The 25,901-nt window shown below is 42.2% G+C and overlaps 2 protein-coding genes across 3 annotated transcripts in view; both read right to left on the reverse strand.

The window, feature by feature from the left end:
- GTF2E2 (general transcription factor IIE subunit 2) overlaps positions 1-6,053 on the reverse strand; it is a 68,652-nt gene extending 62,599 nt beyond the window's left edge. Inside the window, exons 1-2 of one of the 2 annotated variants that reach the window (XM_032618433.1) lie at positions 5,858-6,048; positions 1,412-1,581 (exon numbers count right to left, since the gene is read on the reverse strand). In XM_032618433.1, coding sequence (XP_032474324.1) covers positions 1,412-1,577 — 166 coding nt within the window. In that variant the 5' untranslated portion in view covers positions 1,578-1,581; positions 5,858-6,048. Of the gene's footprint in view, positions 1-1,411; positions 1,582-5,857 lie in introns of both variants that reach the window. The other variant, XM_032618432.1, reaches the window with a different exon arrangement.
- A 14,906-nt stretch (positions 6,054-20,959) lies between these two features.
- Positions 20,960-25,901, reverse strand: part of GSR (glutathione-disulfide reductase) — a 42,561-nt gene continuing 37,619 nt past the window's right edge. The window contains exons 11-13 of the mRNA XM_032618331.1: positions 24,787-24,918; positions 23,636-23,769; positions 20,960-21,331 (exon numbers count right to left, since the gene is read on the reverse strand). Of these exons, the coding sequence (XP_032474222.1) occupies positions 21,182-21,331; positions 23,636-23,769; positions 24,787-24,918 (416 nt within the window). The 3' untranslated portion in view covers positions 20,960-21,181. The remainder of the gene's footprint in view (positions 21,332-23,635; positions 23,770-24,786; positions 24,919-25,901) is intronic.

Below are 25,901 nucleotides of genomic sequence, written 5' to 3' on the forward strand. Positions count from 1 at the left end.
GAAACTGTACCCAGAATATATAAAGAACTCTTACATATCAGTAGGAAGAAGACAACCCAATTTTTTCAAATGGGCAAAAAATTCTGAATAGACATTTCACCAAAAGACACATGATAAACAACACATGAAATGATGTTCAACATAATTAGTCATTAGGGTACTGCACATTAAAACCACAATGATACCACCTCACACCCACCAGAATGGCTACAATCAAAATGACACGGAATAACAAGTGTTGGCAAGAATAAGAAAAAAAAAATGGAACCCACACGCATTGATGGTGAAAATGTAAAACAGTAGAGCCATTTTGGTAGTTTCTTAAAAAATTAAACATAAATTTACCACATGACCAAGAAATTCCACTCTTAAGTGGAATTCTATCCAAGAGGAAAAAAATACACATCCATACAAAGACTTGTATGTGAATGTTCCCAGCAGCACTATTCATAATAGCCAAAAAGTGGAAATAATCCAAATGTCCATTAACTGGTGAACAGATAAACAAACTGTGGTATATATCATACAATGGAATACTCTTTAGCAATAAAATGGAATGAAATACTGATACATACTACAACATGGATAAATCCTGGACAAAATGTCAGCAAACTGAATCCCACAACAAAGGATTACACACCATGACCAAGTAGGATTTATTCCAAGAATGCAAGGTTGGTTTAACATCTGAAAATCCGTTAATGTAATATACCATATTAACAAAGAAGAAGAACATTATCATCTCAACAGATGCCAGGTAAAAGAAGCCCCATACTGAAGAACACATATTGTGCAATTCCATTTATATGAAATGTCCAGAAAAGGCAAACATATAGAGAAAGAAGTAGATTACTAATTATCAGAGGCTGAGGGGGGAACAAAAATTCAATTGTAGTAATAGTTGTTGCACAACTCTGTAAACTTACTAAAAATCTTTGAATTATACCCTTAAAACGAGTGAACGGTACAGTATATAGATTAAACCTCAGTGAAGTGTTTTTTCTTCTTAAATATAATAACCTAAATTCTAACTACAAAACAACTATTAACATCTTAAGAGCAAAAAATTCTCATCATCCCATCCCTTACACTGTAACAAAGTACCTAACAAACAATATGAATGATGAACTGAAAAATGAACTAAATGGTTTCCCGAAAAATAAAAGCCGAACAGTCCTAAAGAATCAGGCTTCCCTGGTGGCGCAGTGGTTGAGAGTCCGCCTGCCGATGCAGGGGACATGGGTTTGTGCCCCGGTTCGGGAAGATCCCACATGCCGCAGAGCGGCTGGGCCTGTGAGCCATGGCCGCTGAGCCTGCGCATCCGGAGCCTGTGCTCTGCAATGGGAGAGGCCACAACAGTGAGAGGCCCGCATACTGCAAAAAAAAAAAAAAAAGAGTCAATTCTACTAACCAGAATTTTGTTTAGAGCCTGATGATCCTCCATGTTCTAGCTTCGCTTTCTTCTTCTTTGATGATGATGAAGATGACTCAGAAGATACAGAACGTTTTTCTACTACAGGAGTGGAAAGAGCTCGTTTTTTGAACAGCTCCCGTTCTCTCAAGAGACTTGGATCCATAATGCTGCAAAGATAAAAATAAGTTTCTTTAATACAGATTCCAGCCACTCAAATCTATGTGCCAAATCCACAGGTCTCAACAAGAGTTATTTCCCAAACAGAACTACCTTTTATTACTAGTTCTCTAGCACTTGTATTTATTCACTTACTCATTCACTCAAAAAATTCTTTAATTAGTGCCTGCTATATGCCAAGCACTGTGTTAGGCACTAGTAAAGAAAAATAGGATTATTCTCTAAAGCTCTAGAACTACACTGTCCAATACAACAAACAGCCACTGGCAGAAGTGCTGAGAGCGCGCCTGAAATGGGGCTAGAGTTGAGATGTACTCTAAGTGTAAAATACACCCGCATTTAAAAGACTCAATACAACGAAAAGAACTTTTAAATTACTGAAATATTTTAGACTGATTACGCTAATGTGATAATAGTTTGGATATACTGGGTTAAGTAAAATATTAAATTTCCCTTATTTTTTCTTTTTTAAATTATGGCTACTAGAAAATTTTAAATTACATGTGTGGCTCACACTGTATTCCTATTGGACAATGCTGCTTTAGGAACAACAGCAGGACTACTGGGTGGAAATTAGGAGACAAATTTAGGCTCATTGCAAAAAAATGAGAACCATCAGAATTGCTTATAAATTAAAAGGTATATTTTAAAACTGGTGGACTCTTATAAGTAGTGAAGAGGCTGGATTAATATGTTAGAAATAGCTACAGAAATTCCTGATTTGGAAGGAGGTGGGACTAGACTTCTTTGGGTTTTTTCCCAGTTTTAAAACTCTACAATTCTGGGCTTCCCTGGTGGCGCGGTGGTTGAGAGTCCACCTGCCGATGCAGGGGACACGGGTTCGTGCCCCGATCCGGGAGGATCCCACATGCCGCGGAGCGGCTTAGGCCCGTGAGCCATGGCCGCTGAGCCTGCGCGTCCGGAGCCTGTGCTCCGCAACGAGAGAGGCCGCAGCGGTGAGAGGCCCACATCCCGGGGAAAAAAAAAAAAAAAAAAACAACTCTACAATTCTAAGCAACTTCAGTACAACCAGGGAAGCCACAGGTCATTCAACAAGTACTTTAAAACATTCCTCTCTTGTCTGAACTCTCCCTAGAACCCCATGGAGAGTCTCAGAAGTACACAAGCTGACTACAAAAATGATTTCTATACTACTAAGACTAGTGTTCGTAAGTTGGGAAACAAAGTCCCAGAGGAAAAAGACTCTTATACTTTGAAAGCCTTCAAGCATGGGGTAGCTCAATAAATATTTAAGTGAATAATGAACAGAAGAACATCTTTAAATTGCTCTAGCCTCATTGTTAATGGCTTTACAATACTTTATTAAACGTCTTCTGTTTGGGCTTCCCTGGTGGCGCAGTGGTTAAGAATCTGCCTGCCAATGCAGGGGACTCGAGTTCAAGCCCTGGTCCGGGAAGATCCCACATGCCACAGAGCAACTAAGCCCGAGCACCACAACTACTGAGCCTGTGCTCCAGAGCCCGCGAGCCACAACTACCAAAGCCCGCGCACCTAGAGCCCATTCTCCACAACAAGAGAAGCCACCGCAATGAGAAGCCCACGCACCGCAACAAAGAGCAGCCCCCGCTCAAGGCAACTAGAGAAATCCCGCTGACAGCAACAAAGACCCAACACAGCCAAAAATAAATAAAATTTTAAAAAATAAATTAATTTTAAAAAACCAATATATTAAAAAAAATTTCTTCTGTTTGTGAGGCACTGTACTACAACCTATGAAAAGTTCTGGAAGATAAATCCTTGCCTTCAATAAGCTTACATTTGAGAACATGAAAGCACTGAGCACCTCGGTTAAAAAGCAATGAATAGGGACTTCTGTGGTGGCACAGTGGTGAAGAATCCGCCTGCCAATCCAGGGGACACAGGTTCGATCCCTGGTCCAGGAAGATCCCACATGCCACAACTGAGCCTGTGCACCACGACTACTGAAGCCCGCGAGCCACAACAGGAGAAGCCACCGCAATGAGAAGCCCGCAAACCACAACGAAGAGTAACCCCCTCGCTGCAACTAGAGAAAAGCCCACGCGCAGCAACGAAAGACCCAATTAAGCCAAAAATAAATAAATTAAATAAATAAAACATGACTTAGCATGCTAGAAGTTAAAAATATAAGCATTGAATAATTACTCCGCCATTAAAAAGAATGAAATAATGCCATTTGCAGCAACACGGATGGACCTAGAGATCATCATACTAAGCGAAGTCAGAAAGAGAAACACCAATACCATATGCTATCACTTGTATGTGGCATCTAAAATATGACACAAATGAACATATCTACGAAACAAAAACAGACTCACAAATATAAAGAACAGATTTGTGGTTGCCAAGCAGGGGGGTGGCAGGGAGGGGTAAGGACTGGGAGTTTGGGTTAGCAGATGCAAACTATTATACGTAGGACACATAAACAAGGTCCCAGTGTAAAGTACAAGGAACAATATTCAATATCCTGAGATAAACCATAATGGAAAAGAATATGAAGAATATATATGTATAACTGAGTCACTCTGCCGGACAGCAGAAATTAAACACAACATCGTAAGCCAACTATGCTTCAATAAAATTTAAAATATATACATATATAAAAGCATTGATAAGAAATAATCAGAGTAAACTTCAGCTAAGGAACGAAAAAAGAATCACCGGCACGGGACCTCGAATCTAAGACCTGCCTTCTTCCCTCAGTTCTAATCCCTAATATCAACATGACCTGGGCAATCCACTAGACCTCCCTAAATTCAATTTTATCATAAGTAAAATAAGGGTACTACCAATGCTGTCTACATCTAGCCCAACTGTAAGAATAAACTGAGAAAATGTTTGTGAAAATGATTTTCTAAATAGTAAAGCTATAAAATATATGTTATTTCAGTACTATTATTTCGAGCTGGATCTGAAAAGAAGTAACCGAATGATTACACTGGGGTGAGGAAGGCAGGAGGCAGTCTTGGGGAGGAAAAGTGTCAGAAGAAGAAAGGAGAATTCCCCAGTGATAAGGGGAGGGCAACAAGCCTAAAACAGGAAACATCTGTTATCTGTTGATTTCACCTTGTAAAGACAGATAACTAACCCCGTCTGTTATAACCATGATTTTAACACAGATTTAAACAAAAGCCTTACAGTTTACAAAAACCTGATGTTTACAGCATTTGATCCTCACAACTCTACGAGGTAACTGGTACTTCGCGTTATTTCTATTTTAATACGTGAAATCTGAAATGAAGAGGCATCGTTAAGGTTACACAGCTGAAAGTACCTGAGCCAGGACACGAATATCCTGACTCCTAAATCAGGTGCCCCTCACTCCAGACCTGAAATACTGGTAAAGGCCTCCCAAGCAAAGGCGACCTGTGTGGTTATGAGTCAAGTTCAAAGGCACGTAGAACAGGTTTAAGGTCTTTCACCATCACATGCTCCGCCTAACTTTTCCTCACAAGACTACGCAGTACCTGTAGAGTTTTACATGTACTGACCTGTGTTGTAGACAGGACACGTCATCCTGCCCATCTGACATTAACAAAAAAACAAACCACAACTCAGAGAGTCCATGTGTTCCCCCAATAAGAAACCAAAAATTAAAAGAAAATCTTCTGGCTCCAAAGCCCACATTCTTTCCACTTTATCATTTGACTTCTTCCAACCTTTCTGCTCTTTCCTCTCTCGCCTCTTTCCCGCCTGCGCCTCGCAGGTGCCAACACTGCTATGAATAGCCGGCGAGCTGAGAATAGACACTTGCTCACCTCTTAAATGACAGAAACGTAGAGGTGGACGGAAAAGTGGTTAGCGCAGCTATTTGTTTCGGGAAATGTCTTTAGGCTTTGCAGGAAACAACCATTATAACTCAAGCTTAGGAATCATTCCAAAGTAGGTCTCCAAAAGGCAGCTCTAAACAGGCCAGGAAGAAGCACCTACATCCCAGCCTTTGGGTGGCTGGGCACCGTTTCCCCAAACTCCACACACCTGGTTCCTACAGCAGCTGCTAATGCAAGCTGGGGGGCCAAAAAGAGGCACAAATCAGCTCTCCGATGTGAATGTCCCCTCTTTCTAACCCAAAACTTTGCTCAATGAACCTCCGGCCTAAAAGACGACGCTCCCGAGAAGCTGTTAGCAGGTTTCAGCGTTTCGCGCCGGGAACGGCGGCCCCAGCCTCCCGCGGGGTGGGAGGCCCGCTCGCCCCCGGGCGGAGGCGGCCCGGAGGAACAACAGGCCGGGGCTCCGCGCCCCTCACCCCGCTGCTGCAGCCCCTACCTGAGCCAGGAGGGCCGCCCCACGAGCCCGGCCGCCGCCTCCTGCTCGTCGTCAGCGCCCCCGCTCGCCCGCACGCACGCCCAGCGCTACCCCGCCAGGTCGGGGGTCTCCGCACTGGCGGCGGCGGCGGCGTCTCAGGCGGCTACTCGGCCACGGGCTCCGCCCGCCACTTCCTGATCCGCGGGTTCGGAGCTCAGTCCCGGCAGCCACCGCGGCCCCTCGGCCGCCGAGAACGCGCATGCGTCCTCATGTACCCCGCCCGGGGAGGGGAATCCAGAGCTGGGGCGTCCCTGGTCTCCATGACAACGGGAGGGTGGTTGGGAGCGGGGCTTAAGTGGGAGTTAAGTAGCCGCAGCTGAGAGGGAAGAAATCTTTCCTTCACAGAAATACAACTGTAAAGCTACTAAATCCTCCTGCAGCGTGCTCTGGGATCTGTTTAACCCAAATGGCGACGAGATCTTTCAAGTTACTGTCTATCAGATGTTTTGTGACTTTACATCAAATGTCAGTCACCATCACCTAAACTTCGAAGAACATTGTTCCAGCTCTCTCTTTTTCAACTGAGGAAACAAGAGGCCCAGTGAAACTAAATAACTTGCTCGGGACAGCACAGCTAGCAAAGGCAAATCCTGACGTGAAGTTCAGTTTCTGAACTCCCAACCGCCCCCCCTGTAAACTCTCTTGGAAAAGGATTTCGGATTCAGAAGCTGCATAAGGGGTAGAAATAAGGCGACGGAAAAGATAATTGGCCTTGCCCACGACCTGCAACGTATTGGAGCGTGTCAAATTTCGTGTGGCCGGCCTTTCCTCACTCCAACTTGAAGCTGCGCATAGCCAGTGCTTAACTATTCTACAGCTGTCGTTTACCTAGTGCTGGTTACTCCTCAAGTTACTTAACCTGCGTTTCGGTTTTCAGGTCTGGGAAATGGGAATAATAATTGTACTACCACAATACGTTACTTTCATTGGACTGTTGTGAAGATTGTATGAGATAATACGTAAATATTTACTCAAAATTTGGAAATAAAGCCAAAAGACGATTGTGTGTCGTTTTAAAATTGATTTCTTTCTACAGGATTTTGTAATAAACTCACTTGATGTTCATCTGACACCCTCAGGAAAGGAAGCTTCATTTGTATAACAGTTTATGAGGACTCAGAGGTTTTATAACCCAGGAGAATCAGAGATTAACTGGTAAAAAACTGATGAGGTGTAATGAGAAGCAGGTGTCCACTGCAAAAAAAAAAAAAATCCCAAAGCTTAAAATTGCATTGTCCTGAGAAACATGAGCCAGTTTTGTATCAATTTAGTTTTATCTTATCCTTTCCCCAATGATTTTATAAATCCCAATTTACCATATCCTTGTGGAATCAGTTCTACCGTTCTGTTAGCTTCTTTATTATTGAATGAGAGACTTTATATACAAATGGACAATGGCTAGACCATATATGATAAGAAAACTCTGGCCCACTTAAAAAACCAAGCCACAACCTTTGCAGCAATTAGCTCAGAATGGTCAGGATTTACTCAAAGGCTGCCAACTTCCCTATTTCAGACACCCCTCCCCCAGCTTCCCCTGCCAACAAACTTTAATCAGAACATACCAGAAGCATCCCCCCTCCTTTTTTGCACTATAACACTTCCCCTCTCTGTGATTGCCTTTGAGTCTCTGCCAAAGAGATGGTGGCTGAATCTCTTGCTACATAGCTAGGGATGCAGTCTCTGTTCTCACGTGAGTGGTCTTCATTTATTTCCACTGTGTTTAATAAAACTTCCACACATGCTCGTTACCTAGTCACTTGAAACTTAGGAGTTTAACAATTAGCGACTCATGCTTTTACAGAAGTAGATCTACCACACAGAGAGCACACAATGAACTGTTAAAAGATAAACTAAGGTACATTAAAATTTAGAAGCGTTTAAGCAAATAGCAATTCAAATCAGCCACAAACAAACAAAAATGGTTAGGAACACTCCACTGACAGCAGCTAGGGGAAAGGTTTTTACAGAGAAGAGGAGGAAGCAAATAAAAGAAAGTATTGGTTGGCTACAGCTCTAAAGCAGTTGCCTTAGTCGGAAATCCTGGTTGGCTGTTTGTGATTAGTTGTTCTTAAATTTTGTTTTCTCGTATTCCAGTGACTCCAGCTTAGGTTGTGGTTTCACGTGTAGACTTACCAAGGCTCTGGAGCCACCTTAGTCTATGGCCTCCTTGTTTAATTACTTGGACAAAATGCTCACAAGTATTCCTTTATTTCAATGTCCTGTCTCATTTCAGCCAGTTGGAACAGCTATAGGACACTTAACTGCCTTCTAATGCCAGTATTAGAATATGTTATTTATAATCCAAACCCTCAAATGTCAACTGCCCCCACCTTTACCCCAATATTAGCCATTATTATCATTGCCCAACTTGACACCCTCCCCTACACACCCCGGCAAACCATTAAAATATATACATGATCAATGTCATCAAGCAGTGGCATCACTCCTCTTTATACATCCTGTTGCCTGTGACTAGGTCATTGCACTGAAAGCGATGACTGCACTCATTCAAAATACTTTGGTGTGACTTCCTGCACTCTGAAGGTACTCAAGTGAAGAGAAAAATGTGCTCCCTATATGGCCCATAATTAGGCCATTTTTGTGTCAAATGTACTTATACATGGACACCACACTACACATGAACTAAAAAAGGATTCTGTTTTGTCTGCTGGTAATGTTGACTACATGATGATTTGCATGATAACCGCATGGCCAAACATCAGCCCAAATTAGCTAGATTTCACAGAATTCATGATTTGGAGCTAAACATATAGACTTTTATTCTGCCTCCTCATCCTTGTTACACAACATAGACACCATGTGAATTGCTTCTGAAGCAGCCTCTAGCTTAGGGAAGGCATATGAAAAACATTTCACTCTGAGGTGAGGGCCATGACTATTTATAAAGACACGGCTGTTTGTGTAATATACACAAAGTCTCCACCACTGATGCTTAAATAAAATAAACCTTTATAATAATTAAAACCATCTACATATTGGCAGCCTCGGTATTTCCAGATCAGAAGGGTGTGGTGAATGTCAAATTATATGAAGAAGGATCCAAGCTATTCACGCAATAACAATTTATGTCTTATCTCATGGATGCTTATAATACACCGCATACTCTTTGGTAGAAAGTGTGGTGACTTCTTCAGGGAAATATACTTTGCATATTTTAAAAAACATCCTTTCCTCCTGGCCTGTCCAAACCCCCCCATCCCCCAAAACAACTCAATATATCCACATGATTAATTCAACATGGTGCATAAATTTTTTTTACTATTTTATTTAATTGTGGTCTATGTATATAATTTTGCCATTTCAACCATTTTAAAATGTACAATTTGGTGGCATTAATTACATTCACAACACTGTGCAACTATCATCACTATTTCCAGAATTTTTCATCATCCCAGACAGAAACTCAGCACCCATTGAGGGATAACTCCCCATTTCCTCCTCTCCTCAGCGCCTGGTAACTTCTAATCTACTTTCTATCTCTATGAATTTACCCTAATTCTAGATATTTTATATAAATGGAATAAGACAGTAGATGTCTTCTTGTGGCTGGCTTGTTTCACTTGGTGTAATGGTTACAAGGTTCACTCATGTTGTGGCATGTATCAGAACTTCATTTTTTTAATGCGGTGGCTTAATTTTACATTTTAATTTTTCGCATTAAACAGTTGCTTGGTAGAGGAAAACTGAGGTAAGGCAAATAAATTCACTTCATTTTGCCATCAAACAAGAACTGCTTTTCAACTCCCCTCACCAGTTAATCCATCTCAACTAATTAAACAGATAACTGCATTCTCAAAATAGCCAACAAAGCAAATTAGCCCACATCTACCCAGATCAAGAGCTGTAGTCAATACTCTGCTCATCACCTGTCCTAGATTTCTCTAGCATCGACAGTCTCTGCTCCCTTGGAGCCTTTTGCCCGGCTTTCTTTTTTTTTTTTTTTTTTTTTGCGGTATGTGGGCCTCTCCCGTTGCGGATCACAGGCTCCGGACGCGCAGGCCCAGCAGCCGTGGCTCACGGGCCCAGCCGCTCCGCGGCACGTGGGATCTTCCCGGACCGGGGCACGAACCCGTGTCCCCTGCATCGGCAGGCGGACTCTCAACCACTGCGCCACCAGGGAAGCCCCTTTGCCCGGCTTTCTGATGCAGGCTGCCCAATCCTGAAAATATCTTTCTAGGACTCCACTTCTGTCTCAAGCATTCATCCCGTGAGGGAAGAAAACAGTCTTTTTCCTCTCAATCCATCTTAAATTCTCAGGCTGGGGCCCTCTAATTAGACTAACAAAAGGCAGACTAACAAGAGAAAAGCAAACAGAAGTTTATTAGCATGTGCAACACACACACACACACACACACACACACACACACACACACACGAGTACCAAGAGATGAGTAATGCAAAGAAGGGGTGGTTAGAACTAGAGCTTACTTAGCATCTTTTTTTTTTTTTGGCCGCACTCCACGGTTTGAGGGATTCTACATCCCCGACCAGGGATTCAGGGACTGAACCCGCACCTCAGCAGTAAAAGCGCAAAGTCCTAACCACTGGACTGCTAAGGAATTCTCTTACTTAGCATCTTAACAAAAGAACAATAATTTTTTAGAGAAGAGACGAGATTTTGAGCAAAAATGACGTTGAGTTTCTAGGGTGGTAAATTGTGTAAAGGTAAACATTTGGGGAAACTAATGGAAGATAAGGGCTAGTTAGTAAAGTTTGTTATATAGCTTCCTCTGGTGCCATCTCTGGGGTGAGAAGGGTATAAAGTTGTCTCCATTGATTAACTTTTGTCCTTCCTGGTAGAGAGAGGAGGGGGCACACCTTCACAAATTTATGTCCTACTTTTAGGCAAATAGGGGGAGGACAGAGAGCTTTTCTTATATCTGCTTCTACTCAGTTGTCTTCAGCTCAAAACAATCCTTAAGCCCAGGTGGCATATTTTGTGCTGGCACATTCTGCGACCCTACAATCATTTCTCACAAGCTTTCTAAAAAAAAAATTGCTATTGCCTCTGCTTGATAAGTTTCAATCTGCAAGGGTTAAAATACTGGCCTTGGAGCCAGAACTGGCCTGAATCTCTGCTCTACCACTTACCAGTAGTCATATGACCTTAAACCAATATTTAATCTCTGTAAACCTGCATTTCCTCACCTGTAATGGAAAGGATTATCTCAGATTGGGCTGCTATAACAAATTACCATAGACTGGGTGGCTTAAACAAAAAACATTTCTTTCTCACAGTTCTGGAGGCCGGAAAATCCAAGATCAAGGTGGCAAAAGAACCAGTGTCTGGTGGGAAACAAGCTCTCTCCTGTCTTTTTTTTTTTTTCATTTTTTGGCCATGCCATGTGGCATGTGGAATCTTAGTTCCCTGACCAGGGATCGAACCCATGCCCCCTGCAGTGGAAGCCGGAGTCTTAACCACTGGACTGCCAGGGAAGTCCCTGTCCTGTCTCTTCTTATAAGCACTAACCCCACCATGAAGCTTCCACCCACCTAATTATCTCCCAAAGACCCTACCCCCGATACCATCCCCCTGGGGGTTAGGTTTCAATGTATGAATTTGAGGGGGACACCAACATGCAGCCCATAACAAAGATTACATGAGATAATAAACGTAAAAAACTCACCACAGTATGTGGACTATAGCAGGTAATCACTAAATTATAGTTATTCTTATTATTAGAATCCAAGTCTCCAGTTAAATTCTTTTCAAAGGTCACTGATGATTTCCCAATTGCCAAATCTAATGGCCTCTGTGGTAGGTTGTATAATTGTTCATAATGATTCACTTCTTCTTCCTGAAGGAAGATTATACTGTCCACCCTGCTAAACATAGGAGTGGCATGTGACTTGCTTTGGCTAATGGACATGTGTAACATCTAAGGAGAAGCTTTAATTTAAGAGCTAGCTTGTGATTCACCGTCTTGCTTTTCCCCTGCCATATTCCAGATTGGGGTACTTTGTCAAGCCAATCCTGGAGTGAAGATAACATGGAGCAGAGCTATGGCCCATCCACAATAGACATGTAGCATGTATGAGAAATAAACTTCATGGTTGAAAGCCACTGAGTTCATCCCTAGCCTGACAGAGTGTGAATGCACTGAAACTTTTTAGCTTTTGCTCCCATAAAGCTAAGTACCAACCTATGTCCTACTGACTTCATCAAAACTCTTCCTAAGTAGTCAACTGATCTCCCCACACAACATCTATAGTTAGTCTCTCTCTACTTTAACACCATCCTTTTCTCAATCAGGGTCCATAGTATGAAAGTGAGTGGTCCCAATAACCCCTTGCCTGGCAGCGCCTTCATTATAAGCCATCAAAAAAACTTTCACTTAAAGAATGAACTCAAGGATGACTACAAATCTTTATTTTGACTAACTGAGTGAGCGGTGATCCATGTACTGAGATGGGAAGCACCGGGAAAGAAGCAGGTTTGGAGGAGGAAGTGAGTTCATTTGACCACATTAAGTTGACAATGCCTATTAGCTACCTAGATGGAGCTGTTGGGTAGGCAGTTGGCTATAGGAGTTCGTTTAGAGACGGTACTTAAAGCCATGGAACTGGATCAGCTCATCTAGGGAGTAAATGAAGATAGAGAAGAAAAGAAGGCCAAGGATTGAGCGCTAGGACCCACGAAGGAAGACCACCAAGGATGCTGAGAAGGGGGCAGTGAAGAGAAAGAGAACCAAGAAAGAGTGGGTGTCCCAGAAGACAAGTGAAGAAATATTTCAAGAAGGAAATGTTGACAAAATGTCAAATACTGGTGGGAGGTCGTGCTAGATGAGACTCGAGAATTATCCATTAGGTTTCGTATCATACAGTCATTGGTGACCTTCACGAGGGCAGTTTCCATAATGTGGTGGGGATGAATGTCTGAGAACTGACAGAATGCCTAGACAACTCTTTTTTTTTTTTTTTGCGGTACGCGGGCCTCTCACTGTTGTGGCCTCTCCAGTTGCAGAGCACAGGCTCCGGACGCGCAGGCTCAGCGGCCATGGCTCACGGGCCCAGCCGCTCCGCAGCATGTGGGATCTTCCCGAACCAGGGCACAAACCCGCGTCCCCTGCATCGGCAGGCAGACTCTCAACCACTGCGCCACCAGGGAAGCCCCCCTGTATCACTTTTAATGGATAAAGAAAACCTCTACCAGAGCTCTGATTCCCTACCTCGACACACAAACAGACTTCCTCCTGGGTAGCTCTTGGCCGGGATGAAGTTATTGATTCATGCCTTTGCCTAAACCAATCGCTATTAAAGGGAAAGAAACCACTGACAACCTCAGGCAAACATGATTCATTTTTCTGTGGGTGGGAAGGGAGTAGCCTTTTTTGAGTGCATGAATAAGCAAAGTGAAATTTAGAGCAAAATTGAGGTTTTGCCAACAGAACTAAGAAGGGGATTAATTACTGAGCAGATAATCACCACGGTCTGCACCCATGTATGTAGAAGAATGTATCATCAGACATATATGTTTTAAACGTAATGGGAAACTATACCCATTTTTATTTGCCTGATTGCTAGAGAAGTTGAACATTCTCTCATATACCAGCCATTCAGTTTTCATTTAAGTGAATGGTCTGATCATTTCTTTTGCCTACTTTAAATGAACAGCTTCTCATTAATTTATAGGATATATATACAGAAAGAGAGAGAGCTCTATATAGATACATCTCTATTTCTATATATTGTATATACTATACACTGGATACCAGTATACTGGAGAAATCTCCAGATAGATAGATGATAGATAGACCTGTCAAAAAGTGTTAACTTTATCAATAGGGAGAAGTTTAATGTTTTGGGATAATTTGATTCACTTGTCCCCGGTGTACTTTGATTCCACAAATAAACGTTTATCATCTGTGATGTTTGAGTGTGAGGAGGAATAAACAAATACTAGAGTGAAAAAAAACATGCTGTCTTCGGAGAGTTTAACAAAGATCTTGAGTGCAAGTCAGGCTGTGAAAAGTCCTCTAGAAGGTATAATCAAAATGCTTCGTGGAATTCCCTGGTGGTCCAGTGGTTAGGACCAGCGCTTTCACTACTGGGGCCCAGGTTCAATTCCTGGTCGGGGAACTAAGATCCCACAAGCCGAGGCCAGGCCAAAAGTAAAAAAGAAAAGTGCTTTGGAAAGAGGTCAGAGAATGTGCTTTGGAAAGAGGTCAGAGAATGTGCTTTGGCCGGGAGACAGGAGTCAGCGCTATGGAAGGGAAGTGCAGGATAGCACAGGCAGAGACCCAGAAGAGGCCATGAGAGGAGATGGTGCTGGAACTGGCGAATACACTATCTTTACCAGACAGAAGGTGTTGGCTAGGATGGAAGAGTTGTCCTGCCAGTCTGGCTGGAATGTGGAGTCTGAGATGGGACATAAGGCTGGAAAGGTAGATTGGGGCCAGTGTTCAAGTTTGGGGTTGTCCATTTGAGGAACCATGGATCTATCTCGGAGGTTGGCATGGCATTAATAAGGATAAACACATCATTATCCCTAATCTTGAAGCAAACAGATCTTTTTGCCCACACAAAATGAAAAAAAAAAAAAAAAAAGACATCTTAAAAAGCATTAAAAGAGGATTTCCTGGCGGTCCAGTTGTTGGGACTCCGTGCTTCCACTGTGCCGAGGGCCCAGGTTTGATCCCTGGTCAGGGAACGAGGATCCCACAAGCCGGCGTGGTGTGGCCAAAAAATAAAAGAGGCATTAAAAAATGTTCAGTGTTTGTTGTGGTTTGTTGTGAAAGAGTCTATTCCTTCCATTATCACCTCTTGTGTCAGCATCAATTCCCCTCCCTCCTTGGTTACTGGCTCCATCCCCTCAAGAAACATACGCAGATGTTTTTTTTCATCTTCAAATAGTTTCACCCAGCCCTCCCTAGCAATCTTCTTATCTTCAGAGATGGGCCTTAATAGGCAGAAAATGAATTCTTTTGAATGAGTGAGTAGTTTGAAGTTGCTGCTTTCTCAACCAAGGAATCTCCTTTTAGCCACTTTTATTTTGCTCTTTCTCCCTATAAATCTACTAAAATTGGAATCTCAAAAGTCCCCAATAACCTCCTGGGAAAGAAAAGAACAGCCCTGACGTCTGAGAATGGATCTGAGGCTCACAGCTGAACCATATCGTTCTCCTGTTGGACAAAAATCTCATAGATTTAGACAAGGTCGCTGTGCAGCACAAAATACCAAACATCCCCTCTCTTACTGAATGAGTTAATGCTGCTTCTTTACCAATTGTTAGTAATGGGGGTTGGGGAGCTGCCACCCCACTGCAATACCCAGTCATAGAATTGCCCCCCGCTTTCTGCTATCAGTCTACAGCCAACCTCTGCTTCCTGAGACCCTCCCCAAAGATACCCAGTGAAAGCTCATATCCTATAATAGGTTCTGTCAGAAAGAACTCTTACTAACACGCCCCATAACCCTCTATGTCACTCCTCACCACCACCAAGTAATAACCCACCTTGTTCAAGGACAGAGATTCCTGTGGTCTTTGGCTGAAGAACACTGACACTGCTGTGAACTTTCTTCTGCCTTTAGGCTCAGTGGCCTAAGACCCTTTTCTCTCTCTTCCTGGAGCTCCTTCCCCACGACTTTACTTCTATTCTGTCCCTTTCTTCCAAGGTCTTCGCCCTTTATCCATCCCTTAAATGTGGGCATTATTGATGCTCTGGCCTCTTCTCTCTCTTCACACTCCTTGTCTTAAGGGTCATAGATATACTCGTGGCTTTAACTATGACCTCCAGGCATGTAATGCACAAATCTGTCTCCCTAGTCCTGACTTTTCTCCCAAATTCCAGCTTTTTTATTTCCAGATCCCTACTGAGACCACAAACTCAACATGTCTAAAACTTAGCACCTGCTCCCTTTCAACCAGTTTCTGTCTGTCTTGGTATTTTATTAATGGTCTTTCTATTAATGGTATCATCCTTCTCCCAGTTCTCATGCTGGAAAGGTCAGGGCTAGTTTTGACTCTTCCCTTTCCCTCAAGCCCCAGACTCAAATCAGTTCACAAATTCTGCAGATTCTTCTATTGCAAATTTTCTTGCACGTGTTCCTTTCCATTCCCACTACCACCACCCTAGTCCAGGCCCTTTATGAACTCACACAAAGACAGTCACAGCCTCACTGCTCATCCCCACCCAAGTCTCTACTTTTTTGCTATTTCCACCTTCATCTTCCAACCCCACTTTGATGGCATTTCCTCCTTTCACAGTCTTCAATGATTCCTTATTGCTAATCTTTTCATCCATTTATCAAGGTCCTCTCCAAACATCACAGCCTAATTTTCTAGTGTCATCTTCCACTACTCCCAGTCATTCAATTCAACAGTACTGGGCACTGCAGTAAACAGGAGGAACACACAGTACAAAGATGTGTAGGGCATGCTCCCTGGCTTTGAAAGGAGCAAAGGACAGGTACATGGACACATACTTAATGGCAATGCACAAGTGCTGTAATAGATGGATAAGCTTTCTTGTAATTTAAGAAAATAAAACTGTATTAGTCACAGTTCTTAGAGAACCACTGAAAATTGACATGGGCTAATTTAAGTCAAAGGAATGGTATACTATGTACGGTACCTCACAGAATTTCGGGAGGGCTGGTGACCCAGGTTCAGAAGTTAGGCAGCCAGAGACACAGTGGTCAAAACCATGACTCTGAAATGGACCAGTGAGGTCAGCATTGCTGTCACGGTGTTGTAATCACTGTAGCTAGAAACCAACATGGCAAGCACTGGGACTGCCGCCAGGCTGCCCCTTGATATTATTACCACAACTGCCATCACTTGCCACTAGAATGGATTCTCCTATACCTGTTTCTTTGCATCACTGGTTTCTGAATAGTCAGGAATGGGTGCATCTGATCGGCCAAGCCTATGTCATATGCCTCCTCCCTAGCTGCAAGGGAGCCTGAGAAGTCACGCACCTAGCATTTTGGGGTTCTATGTGGGGAGTTGGGCTTTGTCTCCAAGGCTCACAAGGTTGGCATTCCCCAAACTTATGGAGTCTTGAGGTTGAACAGGCAAAAAGGACAAATGTCTACTTACACAACTTACAGAGAAAGAACTTTAAAGGGGAATTCTTTGCATAATAATTTTATGTAAAATCTAGATTTAACCCCAGCTCTACCATCCACTTTTTATTTTTTGAAACTGCTCCTAACACATTAAATAGCACTTAAAATATACTATATAAAACCCAGAAATGACTGTATACAATTATTCTTACCTTTAAAATGTTGACTGTGGTCTTGATTGATGAATCAACATGCTAAATTACTGTATCAATGGTAATGGCAATAAAAGAGTATTTCTTAGAGTAGCGCACAATGGAAATCTTCTATATCCACCTCTTACAGCTCTTCATTTATATCCAGGAGGTCAGATTCACGGAAAGGTTCATGCAAAGTTTGTTGAAGACCTGAAAATCCTGCCTACCATTTTTCAAAAAGATTAAGGATTAAAATGTTGGCTCTTTTTTATACTATAGATCCTAGTGTCAAAAATCACACAATAACAAACCTTTGTCCTCTTTCAGCCAAAGTTACTGTATGATATACCAGGAATATTATGAAACTGAAATAAAGAATATAGAAATGATTGACACTAAGTAGAAAGTGACATACACAAGGTGAACGCAGAGTGTAGACCTCGTATGTGACAAGGTGTTATGGGAACACATAATACATGCATAAGACCACAAAAGAAATGTCTTCACAAAGGTGTTTTTAGTCAAGCCCTGTAAAATGAGTAGATTGCTTTTAGTGTGTGTGATAAAAGGTGACCACAAATTGACCACTCTCCCCACTGAGAGCCAAAGTCCAATTCACTCCCTCTTAAATCCTTTGTGACTTGCTTAACTGATAACACTTAGCATTAGTGACATTCTAGAACTTCCAAGGTTAGGTCATAAAGCTTGCAGCGGCTGCCTAGGAAGCACGGAACAATCTCTGGGAGCCCTGAGCTTCCATGTAAGTCCATTAACTCGGAGACGACCATGCTGGAGAGGCCACACATGGGCAACTCTGGTTGACAGCCCCAGCTGAGGCCAGCCTTCCAGTCAGTCATCCTTGCCCAAGTGCCTTACACGTGGGTGACTGTTTTAGACTCTCTAGACCAGCCCATCCTCCAGTTGACTACCACCAAGTGATTTTTATCAACATCAACAGAAGAATCATCCTTGCAAGCTCAGTCCTGCTCCAATTTCTGACCCACAAAATCATGAGATATGATGATTGCTATTTTAAGCCACTAAGTTTCCAGGTAGTTTGTTATGTGGCAATATATAACCAGATCATGAGGTTCACAAGTGGGGAAGAACACTCCATACAAGGCTATCACATACTCTTGCGCTCCAACCAAGTTGAGCTCTATCATTCCCCACGGATACGTGGCCCACGTCTGCCCCACTGTGCCTGCCCCACGCTCTGACCTCCTGCACAACCCCCAAATTCCAGATCTTACCTGACCTCTTTCCTTCTCATAGCCTTCTTCAGTTCTCCCAGCAAAATGGTACTTTCTGCCTTCTCTGAACTTGTATACTTCCACCTCTCCAATGCCTCCCTAGGGTGGCACTGTCCCATTTTCCTCCAACAGTACAAATCTGTGTCTACTGTCCCAATTAATTAACAGTGGCCCCCTCACTCCCCAAAGTGTCCCATCCTAGTCAATAAATCATACGGTCACCCCGTGCTTAATGCACTGCTTTGAACTGCAGTTACTTGTGTAGAATTTTTTCTCCTATTCTAGATTATATGGTTATTCAAAGAAAGCAAGTACCATGTCTTTCCATGTCTTTCCTCCGATAAACATCTACTGAGCACCTACAATGTGCTACCTTGTGTACCTGTACCTTCCCCAGTGCCTTGTGGAATGGAGGCGGCAAAGGGTGAGATCAGCTCGCGGGCTGGACTGAGCCGAGAACTGATGAGAACGAAGACCCACCCTTGGAAAAGGTTACTTCCAGGTTGGTTTACTCCAGAACCAGAAAAAAAGTAGTGCAGAGGGTTCCTGAGATAAAAAACACATGGTGTGGACTTCCCTGGTGGTGCAGTGGTTAAGAGTCTGCCTGCTAATGCAGGGGACACGGGTTCGAGCCCTGGTCCGGGAAGATCCCACATGCCACGGAGCAACTAAGCCCGTGCACCACAACTACTGAGCCTGCACTCTAGAGCCCGTGAGCCACAACTACTGAGCCCGTGGGCCACAACTACTGAAGCCCACGCTCCACAACAAGAGAAGCCACCGCAGTGAGAAGCCCGTGCACCGCAACGAAGAGCAGCCCCCTCTCACCGCAACTAGAGACAGCCCGTGCGCTGCAACGAAGACCCAATGCAGCCAAAAATAAGTAAATAAATAAAATAACTTAAAAAAAAAAAGAAAAAAAACACATGGTGTGAGAGTACACATGACCGCTGGGGCCTCTCCTTTTTCCTTCTGGAATCACACCCAAAGCTTGGGCCCTGTGCAGAGTGAGAAACCCACCAGGTCAGTGGAGCTCAGGACCATGGTCCACTACCTTTTAGGCTGGTGGAGGAGAGGGGGCAGTGTCATGTCAGTCTACGTCCGGGTTTTTAGACCCTGTTTGCTTGCTGCAACATTTACATTACCTGGTTACCAGTGGTATTTTTCTTTCTTTGAGACTGGACTTACTTGTCAGTGCAGCAGCCTAGCCATGGCTAACCAGAAAGACATTCAGTAAAAGCTTAATGACAGAGGTCAGTAGCATTAAGTCCCTGCTGAAAGCTGTGGAAAAATTTAACCAGCTTATGTAGCTAGTAAAGGCTAATGGAAATAAAATGCTAAAAACTTGGGCTTCCCTGGTAGCGCAGTGATTGAGAGTCCACCTGCCCATGCAGGGGACACGGGTTCGTGCCCTGGTCCGGGAAGATCCCACATGCCGCGGAGCGGCTGGGCCCGTGAGCCATGGCCACTGAGCCTGCGTGTCTGGAGCCTGTGCTCCGCAACGGGAGAGGCCACAGCAGTGAGAGGCCCACGTACTGCAAATAAATAAATACATAAATAAAAATTAAAATTAAAACCTATATGATTTCTAGACTGTGCTTCCAACTCAACCATTAAATTTGCTAAATGTTTCTTTTATACCTCTGGTCTTTATTTATAAAAGTGAAATCTCTTTTCTCCCCCATAAGGTCTTAAGCCGACTTAGGGTAGCTCACTATTGGCATCTGACCCTTCAATGTGAAATATCCTTAGAAAATGAACTGTTACCCATAAACTCATAACAAATTTTGTAAGAAGACTGTAATTTTATTTTCAGATTTTTGGAAATAGTTTTCAAAACATAAAATGACAAGAATACATACAAAAACTGAAATCATTCACTGAACTGTGAACTCTTAGCAGAGGAAAGGACTTTTGAAGTACATGTGAAAACACGGATCACTTCTAAAATGTCCCTCTCACTTGTGCAACCAGCCTCCTCAAATCTTTCCCAAATTTGATGAACTTCATCTCATAAAAGTAACACAAACCATTTTTAATCATTTAGAACAAAAGAAAGAATAAAATACAGGAGGCAGGCCTCTCAAGTTACATGCTTTTAGAGAAAACTCACATCCTTGGAGCAGCTTTGTAATATGCAGAGCGCAGTACTGGCTTCAAAAAAAAAAAACGACTCTGTACTTGCATTATTTAAATGTGAAGAGCAGCCGTCATCTTCCTCTATAAAAATTAGCAAGTGACATTCATTCAAGTACATTAATTTCACTGTACTTCATATGGTTTTATACTTAGGATGAGGCAAAAACAAAACAAAAAACAGCTAGCACAGAGCTATTAATAAAACAAATAGGGGCTTCCCTGGTGGCGCAGTGGTTGAGAGTCCGCCTGCCGATGCAGGGGACAAGGGTTCGTGCCCTGGTCCGGGAAGATCCCACATGCTGCGGAGTGGCTGGGCCTGTGAGCCATGGCCGCTGAGCCTGCGCGTCCAGAGCCTGTGCTCCGCAGTGGGAGAGGCCACAACAGTGAGAGGCCCACGTACCGCAAAAAAAAAAAAAAAAAAAAAAAAAAAAAAAAAAAATAAAACAAATAGTAATTATTGAGAGATGTAATCAAATGAAAATCAATCCTGGATAACAAAACAGATTTCTAATTACATAAATAAGTTTACTGAAAATTTCCACTACTGGAAGATCCTGATTACAATAAAGAAATACATACAATGGGAATGGTAAGTAAATGTGATGATTTGGCTCCTTTCTGAAGGTCTAGTGGTCCAGCTGCTGGCCATACGAGTCTCTGGGTTCTCAACGAAGTGTGACCAGTTCTTCTGAAGAGGTAGGATGAATGGCAACAGTGTTATCAAAGTCGGATTTTGTTGCTCCCATTTTTACTGCGACCGCAAAACCCTGCAGCATTTCATCACATCCAATTCCCTGCATGTGGATCCCAACCACCTGCGACAGAAAAGACAAAAATCCTTCAAGTAAAAATTTTTATCTCCATAACTGTATGAGCCAGCTCATTGTAATAAATCTCCTTCTAGGTACACACATACACACACACACACACACTCACACACAATTTTTTTAATCAGGTACACTAATAAATTTTTTATTAGTCATGAGAGATACCTGATATTTAAAAACCTCTAAAAAAAACTTACATCTCTAATCCCAATATAGCATAACACAGCTACATGGCCTGCGCAGCCCTGACGTCCCTCCCCTGCCTACCCCACTCAGCTCTCCCCACTCTAGACTCACCAGCTTTCCTCCTGTCCTGAGTATTCGCCATGCTCTCCCCTTTGCACAGGCTGTTCCCTCTGTCTGGACACTCTTTCCTCCCCTCTTTTAAGTGTTAAAGCCCATTCATTCTTCAGATAGCTACACCTGCCTTCCTGAGTTAAATTGTCCATCATGTGAGCTCTCAGTCCCAATATTTCTCCATCATGGTTCTATCACAATTGCAAAGTTGTATTCATCTGGGGACTGGACAATTACAGTCCATCTTTCCCAGGAGATGTTAATCTCTAGATGGAGGGGACCCTGCGCACTTCTGCTCCTCACTCTACCCTCCTGGCCGAGCACAAAGACAGCCCTTAGAGGCACTCAGCCCATACGTGCTGGCTGCCTGGACAAATGACCAACAAGAGGCATTTGTTTCAAATCACATTTTTCAGTCAGGTTTCTGAATATATTTTAAAATGACTAGTTAATATTCACCTCCAGCAAATACTTTTAAGGTCAGTAGACTACTGAAAAGCAAAGTTAGAGAATATAAACTAAATACGTTGCTTAAAAACAAATCAAGGATATACTTAATATTAATGAACAGTACATGTAAAAATGATTGATGCAAACTTAATGTTATACGTTTCTTTACAATTAAAAAAAAAGTATATCTCAAGTAAGACAAAGAAATCCCAAATCATGTACTGTATATACATTCAGCCAAATTTTTAGATATTGTGATCTAAACTGAATTTACAAAGAGCTTCTGGTGATAGCAGGAGCCTTATGTTATTTCTCTCCATACGGTATCCCAGTTCTTACTCTTCAGTTGATTGTCAGGTGATGTTTACCAAGTGAATGAATGATAAATGGCATAAAGAAATAACTGATATGAAGAGATAAGTAAGGACCTTGCTGACTCAACAACTGGAAATCTCAGGCTACTGAGGAACATTCAGGGCAAGAAACAGCAACCTTTATCTTCCTGCCAAACCACTTACTTTCTTCTCTTTGCACTGATTCTCTGCTTCTGTCAACTGTCAGTGATGTTGATTTTTATAAGCCAGAAGCCAGGGACCATCTTGTGGCTTTCGGTGTAAGGGCCACTGATTTAGATACAGACTATGTTCTTTTTTAATAAGAAAAGTTGGAAACCATACCTGAATCTTCAGTTAAATTACTGTTCCTCACAAAGCCATGTTCCCAAGGCATATTGCTAAGTTCCACTTTAATATTTAAATCAATTTATAGAAAAGCCCAAGAGGCTGACCTAATATCAAAACAACACCTATTTCAAAAATTATTTAAAAAAAAAAAAAAAAAAACCTGTTCAAACTCAAATCACAATGAGATACCACTTTGCATCCGGTAGGATGGCTACAATAAAAAAAGACAGTAACAAGTGTTGACGAAGGTGAGGAAGAACTGGAACCCTCGCACGTCGCTGAAGGGGACATAAAATGACACAGCCACTTTGGAAAACAGTTTAGCAGTTCCTCAAAAAGTTAAACCAAAAATAGATAACTGATTATCTCAGAACATTTTACTAAATAAACTTCTTCCTCACTGATTGGTTATGTTAAGTCTAAATTTTTTACATTAAATTCTTACACTTACCAATATTTCTGAGTTGCCTATCTATTCTGGCCTACTGGTCAATGACAATCCCGACCTCTCCCCTTTATATTTTACGTGCTTTTTTTGGCCACACCGTGTGGCTTGCAGGATCTTAGTTCCTTGACCAGGGATTGAACCTGAGCCACAGCAGTGAAAGTGCCAAGTCCTAACCATTGGACTGTCAGGGAATTTCCCCCCCACCTCCACTTATGTTTTTAAAGTAGTGGAACCTTCTTTCTATGTGAAAGATTATGAAGAACCGCAATAGAGAGAGAGAGAGACAGATAAAGGTGGGACTGTGCCAGTTGAATCAGAGAAAGCTTTACCTGGTCTTCCCTTCCCACCTCACCAAAATACCCCATCCCTGCCAACCTTGAAGACAGTCTTGAGCTTACTGGATTTTTCCCATACCTTTTCCTCTTTGTTGGCACAAACCATTTTCATCACACATTTTGTTTTCCTTTTGGTAACTGCATGATACATTGGGGTAAAGCTGGTGGAATAAATCTTCACATTTTCTTTTCCATATTTATAAATGGCCTCATCTATAATGCACAGGGGGGAAAAAAAAGCATCTGTCAGAGACTTAAACAATTCCAGAGCTATCAGAGAGATGGCAGGAAATACATAACCTGAATCAAAGTACAAGGAAATAATAAACAAAACCACAATGAGCTGGGGCTTCCCTGGTGGCGCACTGGTTAATAATCCGCCTGCCAATGCAGGGGACACGGGTTCGAGCCCTGGTCCAGAAAGATCCCACATGCCGCAGAGCAACTAAGCCCGTGCACCACAACTACTGAGCCTGCGCTCTAGAGCCCACGAGCCACAACTACTGAGCCTGTGCACTTAGAGACCGTGCTCTGTAATGAGAAGCCTGTGCACCATAACGAAGAGCAGCCCGCGCTCGCCGTAACTAGAGAAAGCCTGTGCGCAGCAACAAAGACCCAGCGCAGCCAAAAATGAATTCATAAAATATATTTTAAAAAAAAACCCACAATGAGGGACAATCTAAAACATAAATGTCAATGTCATGAAAGACAAAAGACAGGCTGAGGAGTTCTTTCTCTTGACTAAAGGAGACCAAAGAGGTATCAAAACTAAATATACTACATTATCCTGGAATGAACCCTGCACTTGAAGGGAAAAATGTTAAAAATGAAATTATTTGAGATAACAGGCAAACTTTGAATAAGGTCTAAAGTTTAGATAATATTGTAACCACTTAAATATTCTCATTTGAAGCTATGCTTCTGTAAGGGAATGGCCTTGTTCTTAGGAAACAGATACTGAAGTTTGTGTGCATGTGTATAGAGAAAATGATACAGCAAGTGTTACCAGTAGACAGGAGTCTTCTGTAGTATTTTTGGAGTGGGGAAAGGAATTATACTCTCAAAGTACTAGTAGCTGGGGAGGAAACTGGACCTGTGATGAGAAGTTAGTAGCTAAAAAGAAATATAACTCGGGGGCTAAGATAGATTTAGTCAGCTAACACACACCTAGTTTAACGTTAGCAGAGGAAGGGAATAAACCATAAATGACCTTTATTTTTAAACACCTACCTTCTGTGAGTCCCACTGTCCCAATAGGGGGGTGGCTGAAGACCACCGTAGGGATGTTGTCATAGTCTAACTTGGAATCTTCTTTGCATTCAAAAAGTCTATGGGCAAGTTTTCGGCCAGCAGCAATCGCAACTACAAAGATATTTTTAAATCAGTGTTTAGCTTATTGTTTATCTTAACATAGCAGGATTATTCTACTAACCGTTTATCCATCTGGCTTAACATACGAAGTTCTGACAAAGTCTTCTGTCAATGCTCATTACAATATCTAGTTCAATATAATAAAAGACCTATCCATACCTTAGTTAACAATTCAAAACTATTGGCTTATGTCAATTCTGTACATTCTATGATGACCAAAAAAAAAAAAAAAAGACACATTTACAAGTTCCCAACCACCTGGCAAGTTACCTCTTAATGAGATATTAGCTTTTTGATATATTTATGGAGCAAACTACATTAGTTTCGAGCATCCTCAATTCTACTTTATAACCACAGTCATTTCACAGGAATATTTTGTTTCTTTTTAAAACTATTTTTATTTCTTATTGATTTTTTTTAAAGTTTATCCTCCTTAGCCTGTTTTTATTCTTAATGGTCAAAAAAAAAAAAACCCCTGAGTTCAGAAAAAGCATCAGTTACTAATTTTATTGACTTCAAATTGATAATTTTTTTTCCAAAATAAGGTATCAGTAGGATACATAAGAAATATTTTTCACCTCAACAAAATTTTCAGCTGTTAGATTATGTTATGAAGGTTCTGAAACTTTGCTTGTTAGTTTGCTTTTGTGGAGAGAGCTTCCTTAAAGAGCTAAAAAGCTTTGGGGGTGTGTTTCCATTCTGAGTAAGACCTGGGCCATTTTGGAAAGGATGGTGAGGCCCCGGCAGGGTACAGGTGAAAGCAGATGGATGGATACCACCAGCAGAAGCAGGACAAAGAGCTTGAAATGATGCCAGTTAACTCATGAAGTAGGCTGAAGTATGGGATTCTGAGGATGGGGATCAGGTTGTATCAAGACTAAACAGTCATATAAGAATACTACTTCTGGGCTTCCCTAGTGGTGTAGTGGTTGAGAGTCTGCCTGCCGATGCAGGGGACATGGGTTCGTGCCCCG

The sequence above is a fragment of the Phocoena sinus genome, chromosome 21 (assembly GCF_008692025.1).
Source record: "Phocoena sinus isolate mPhoSin1 chromosome 21, mPhoSin1.pri, whole genome shotgun sequence".
In the NCBI taxonomy this organism is placed as follows: domain Eukaryota; kingdom Metazoa; phylum Chordata; class Mammalia; order Artiodactyla; family Phocoenidae; genus Phocoena; species Phocoena sinus.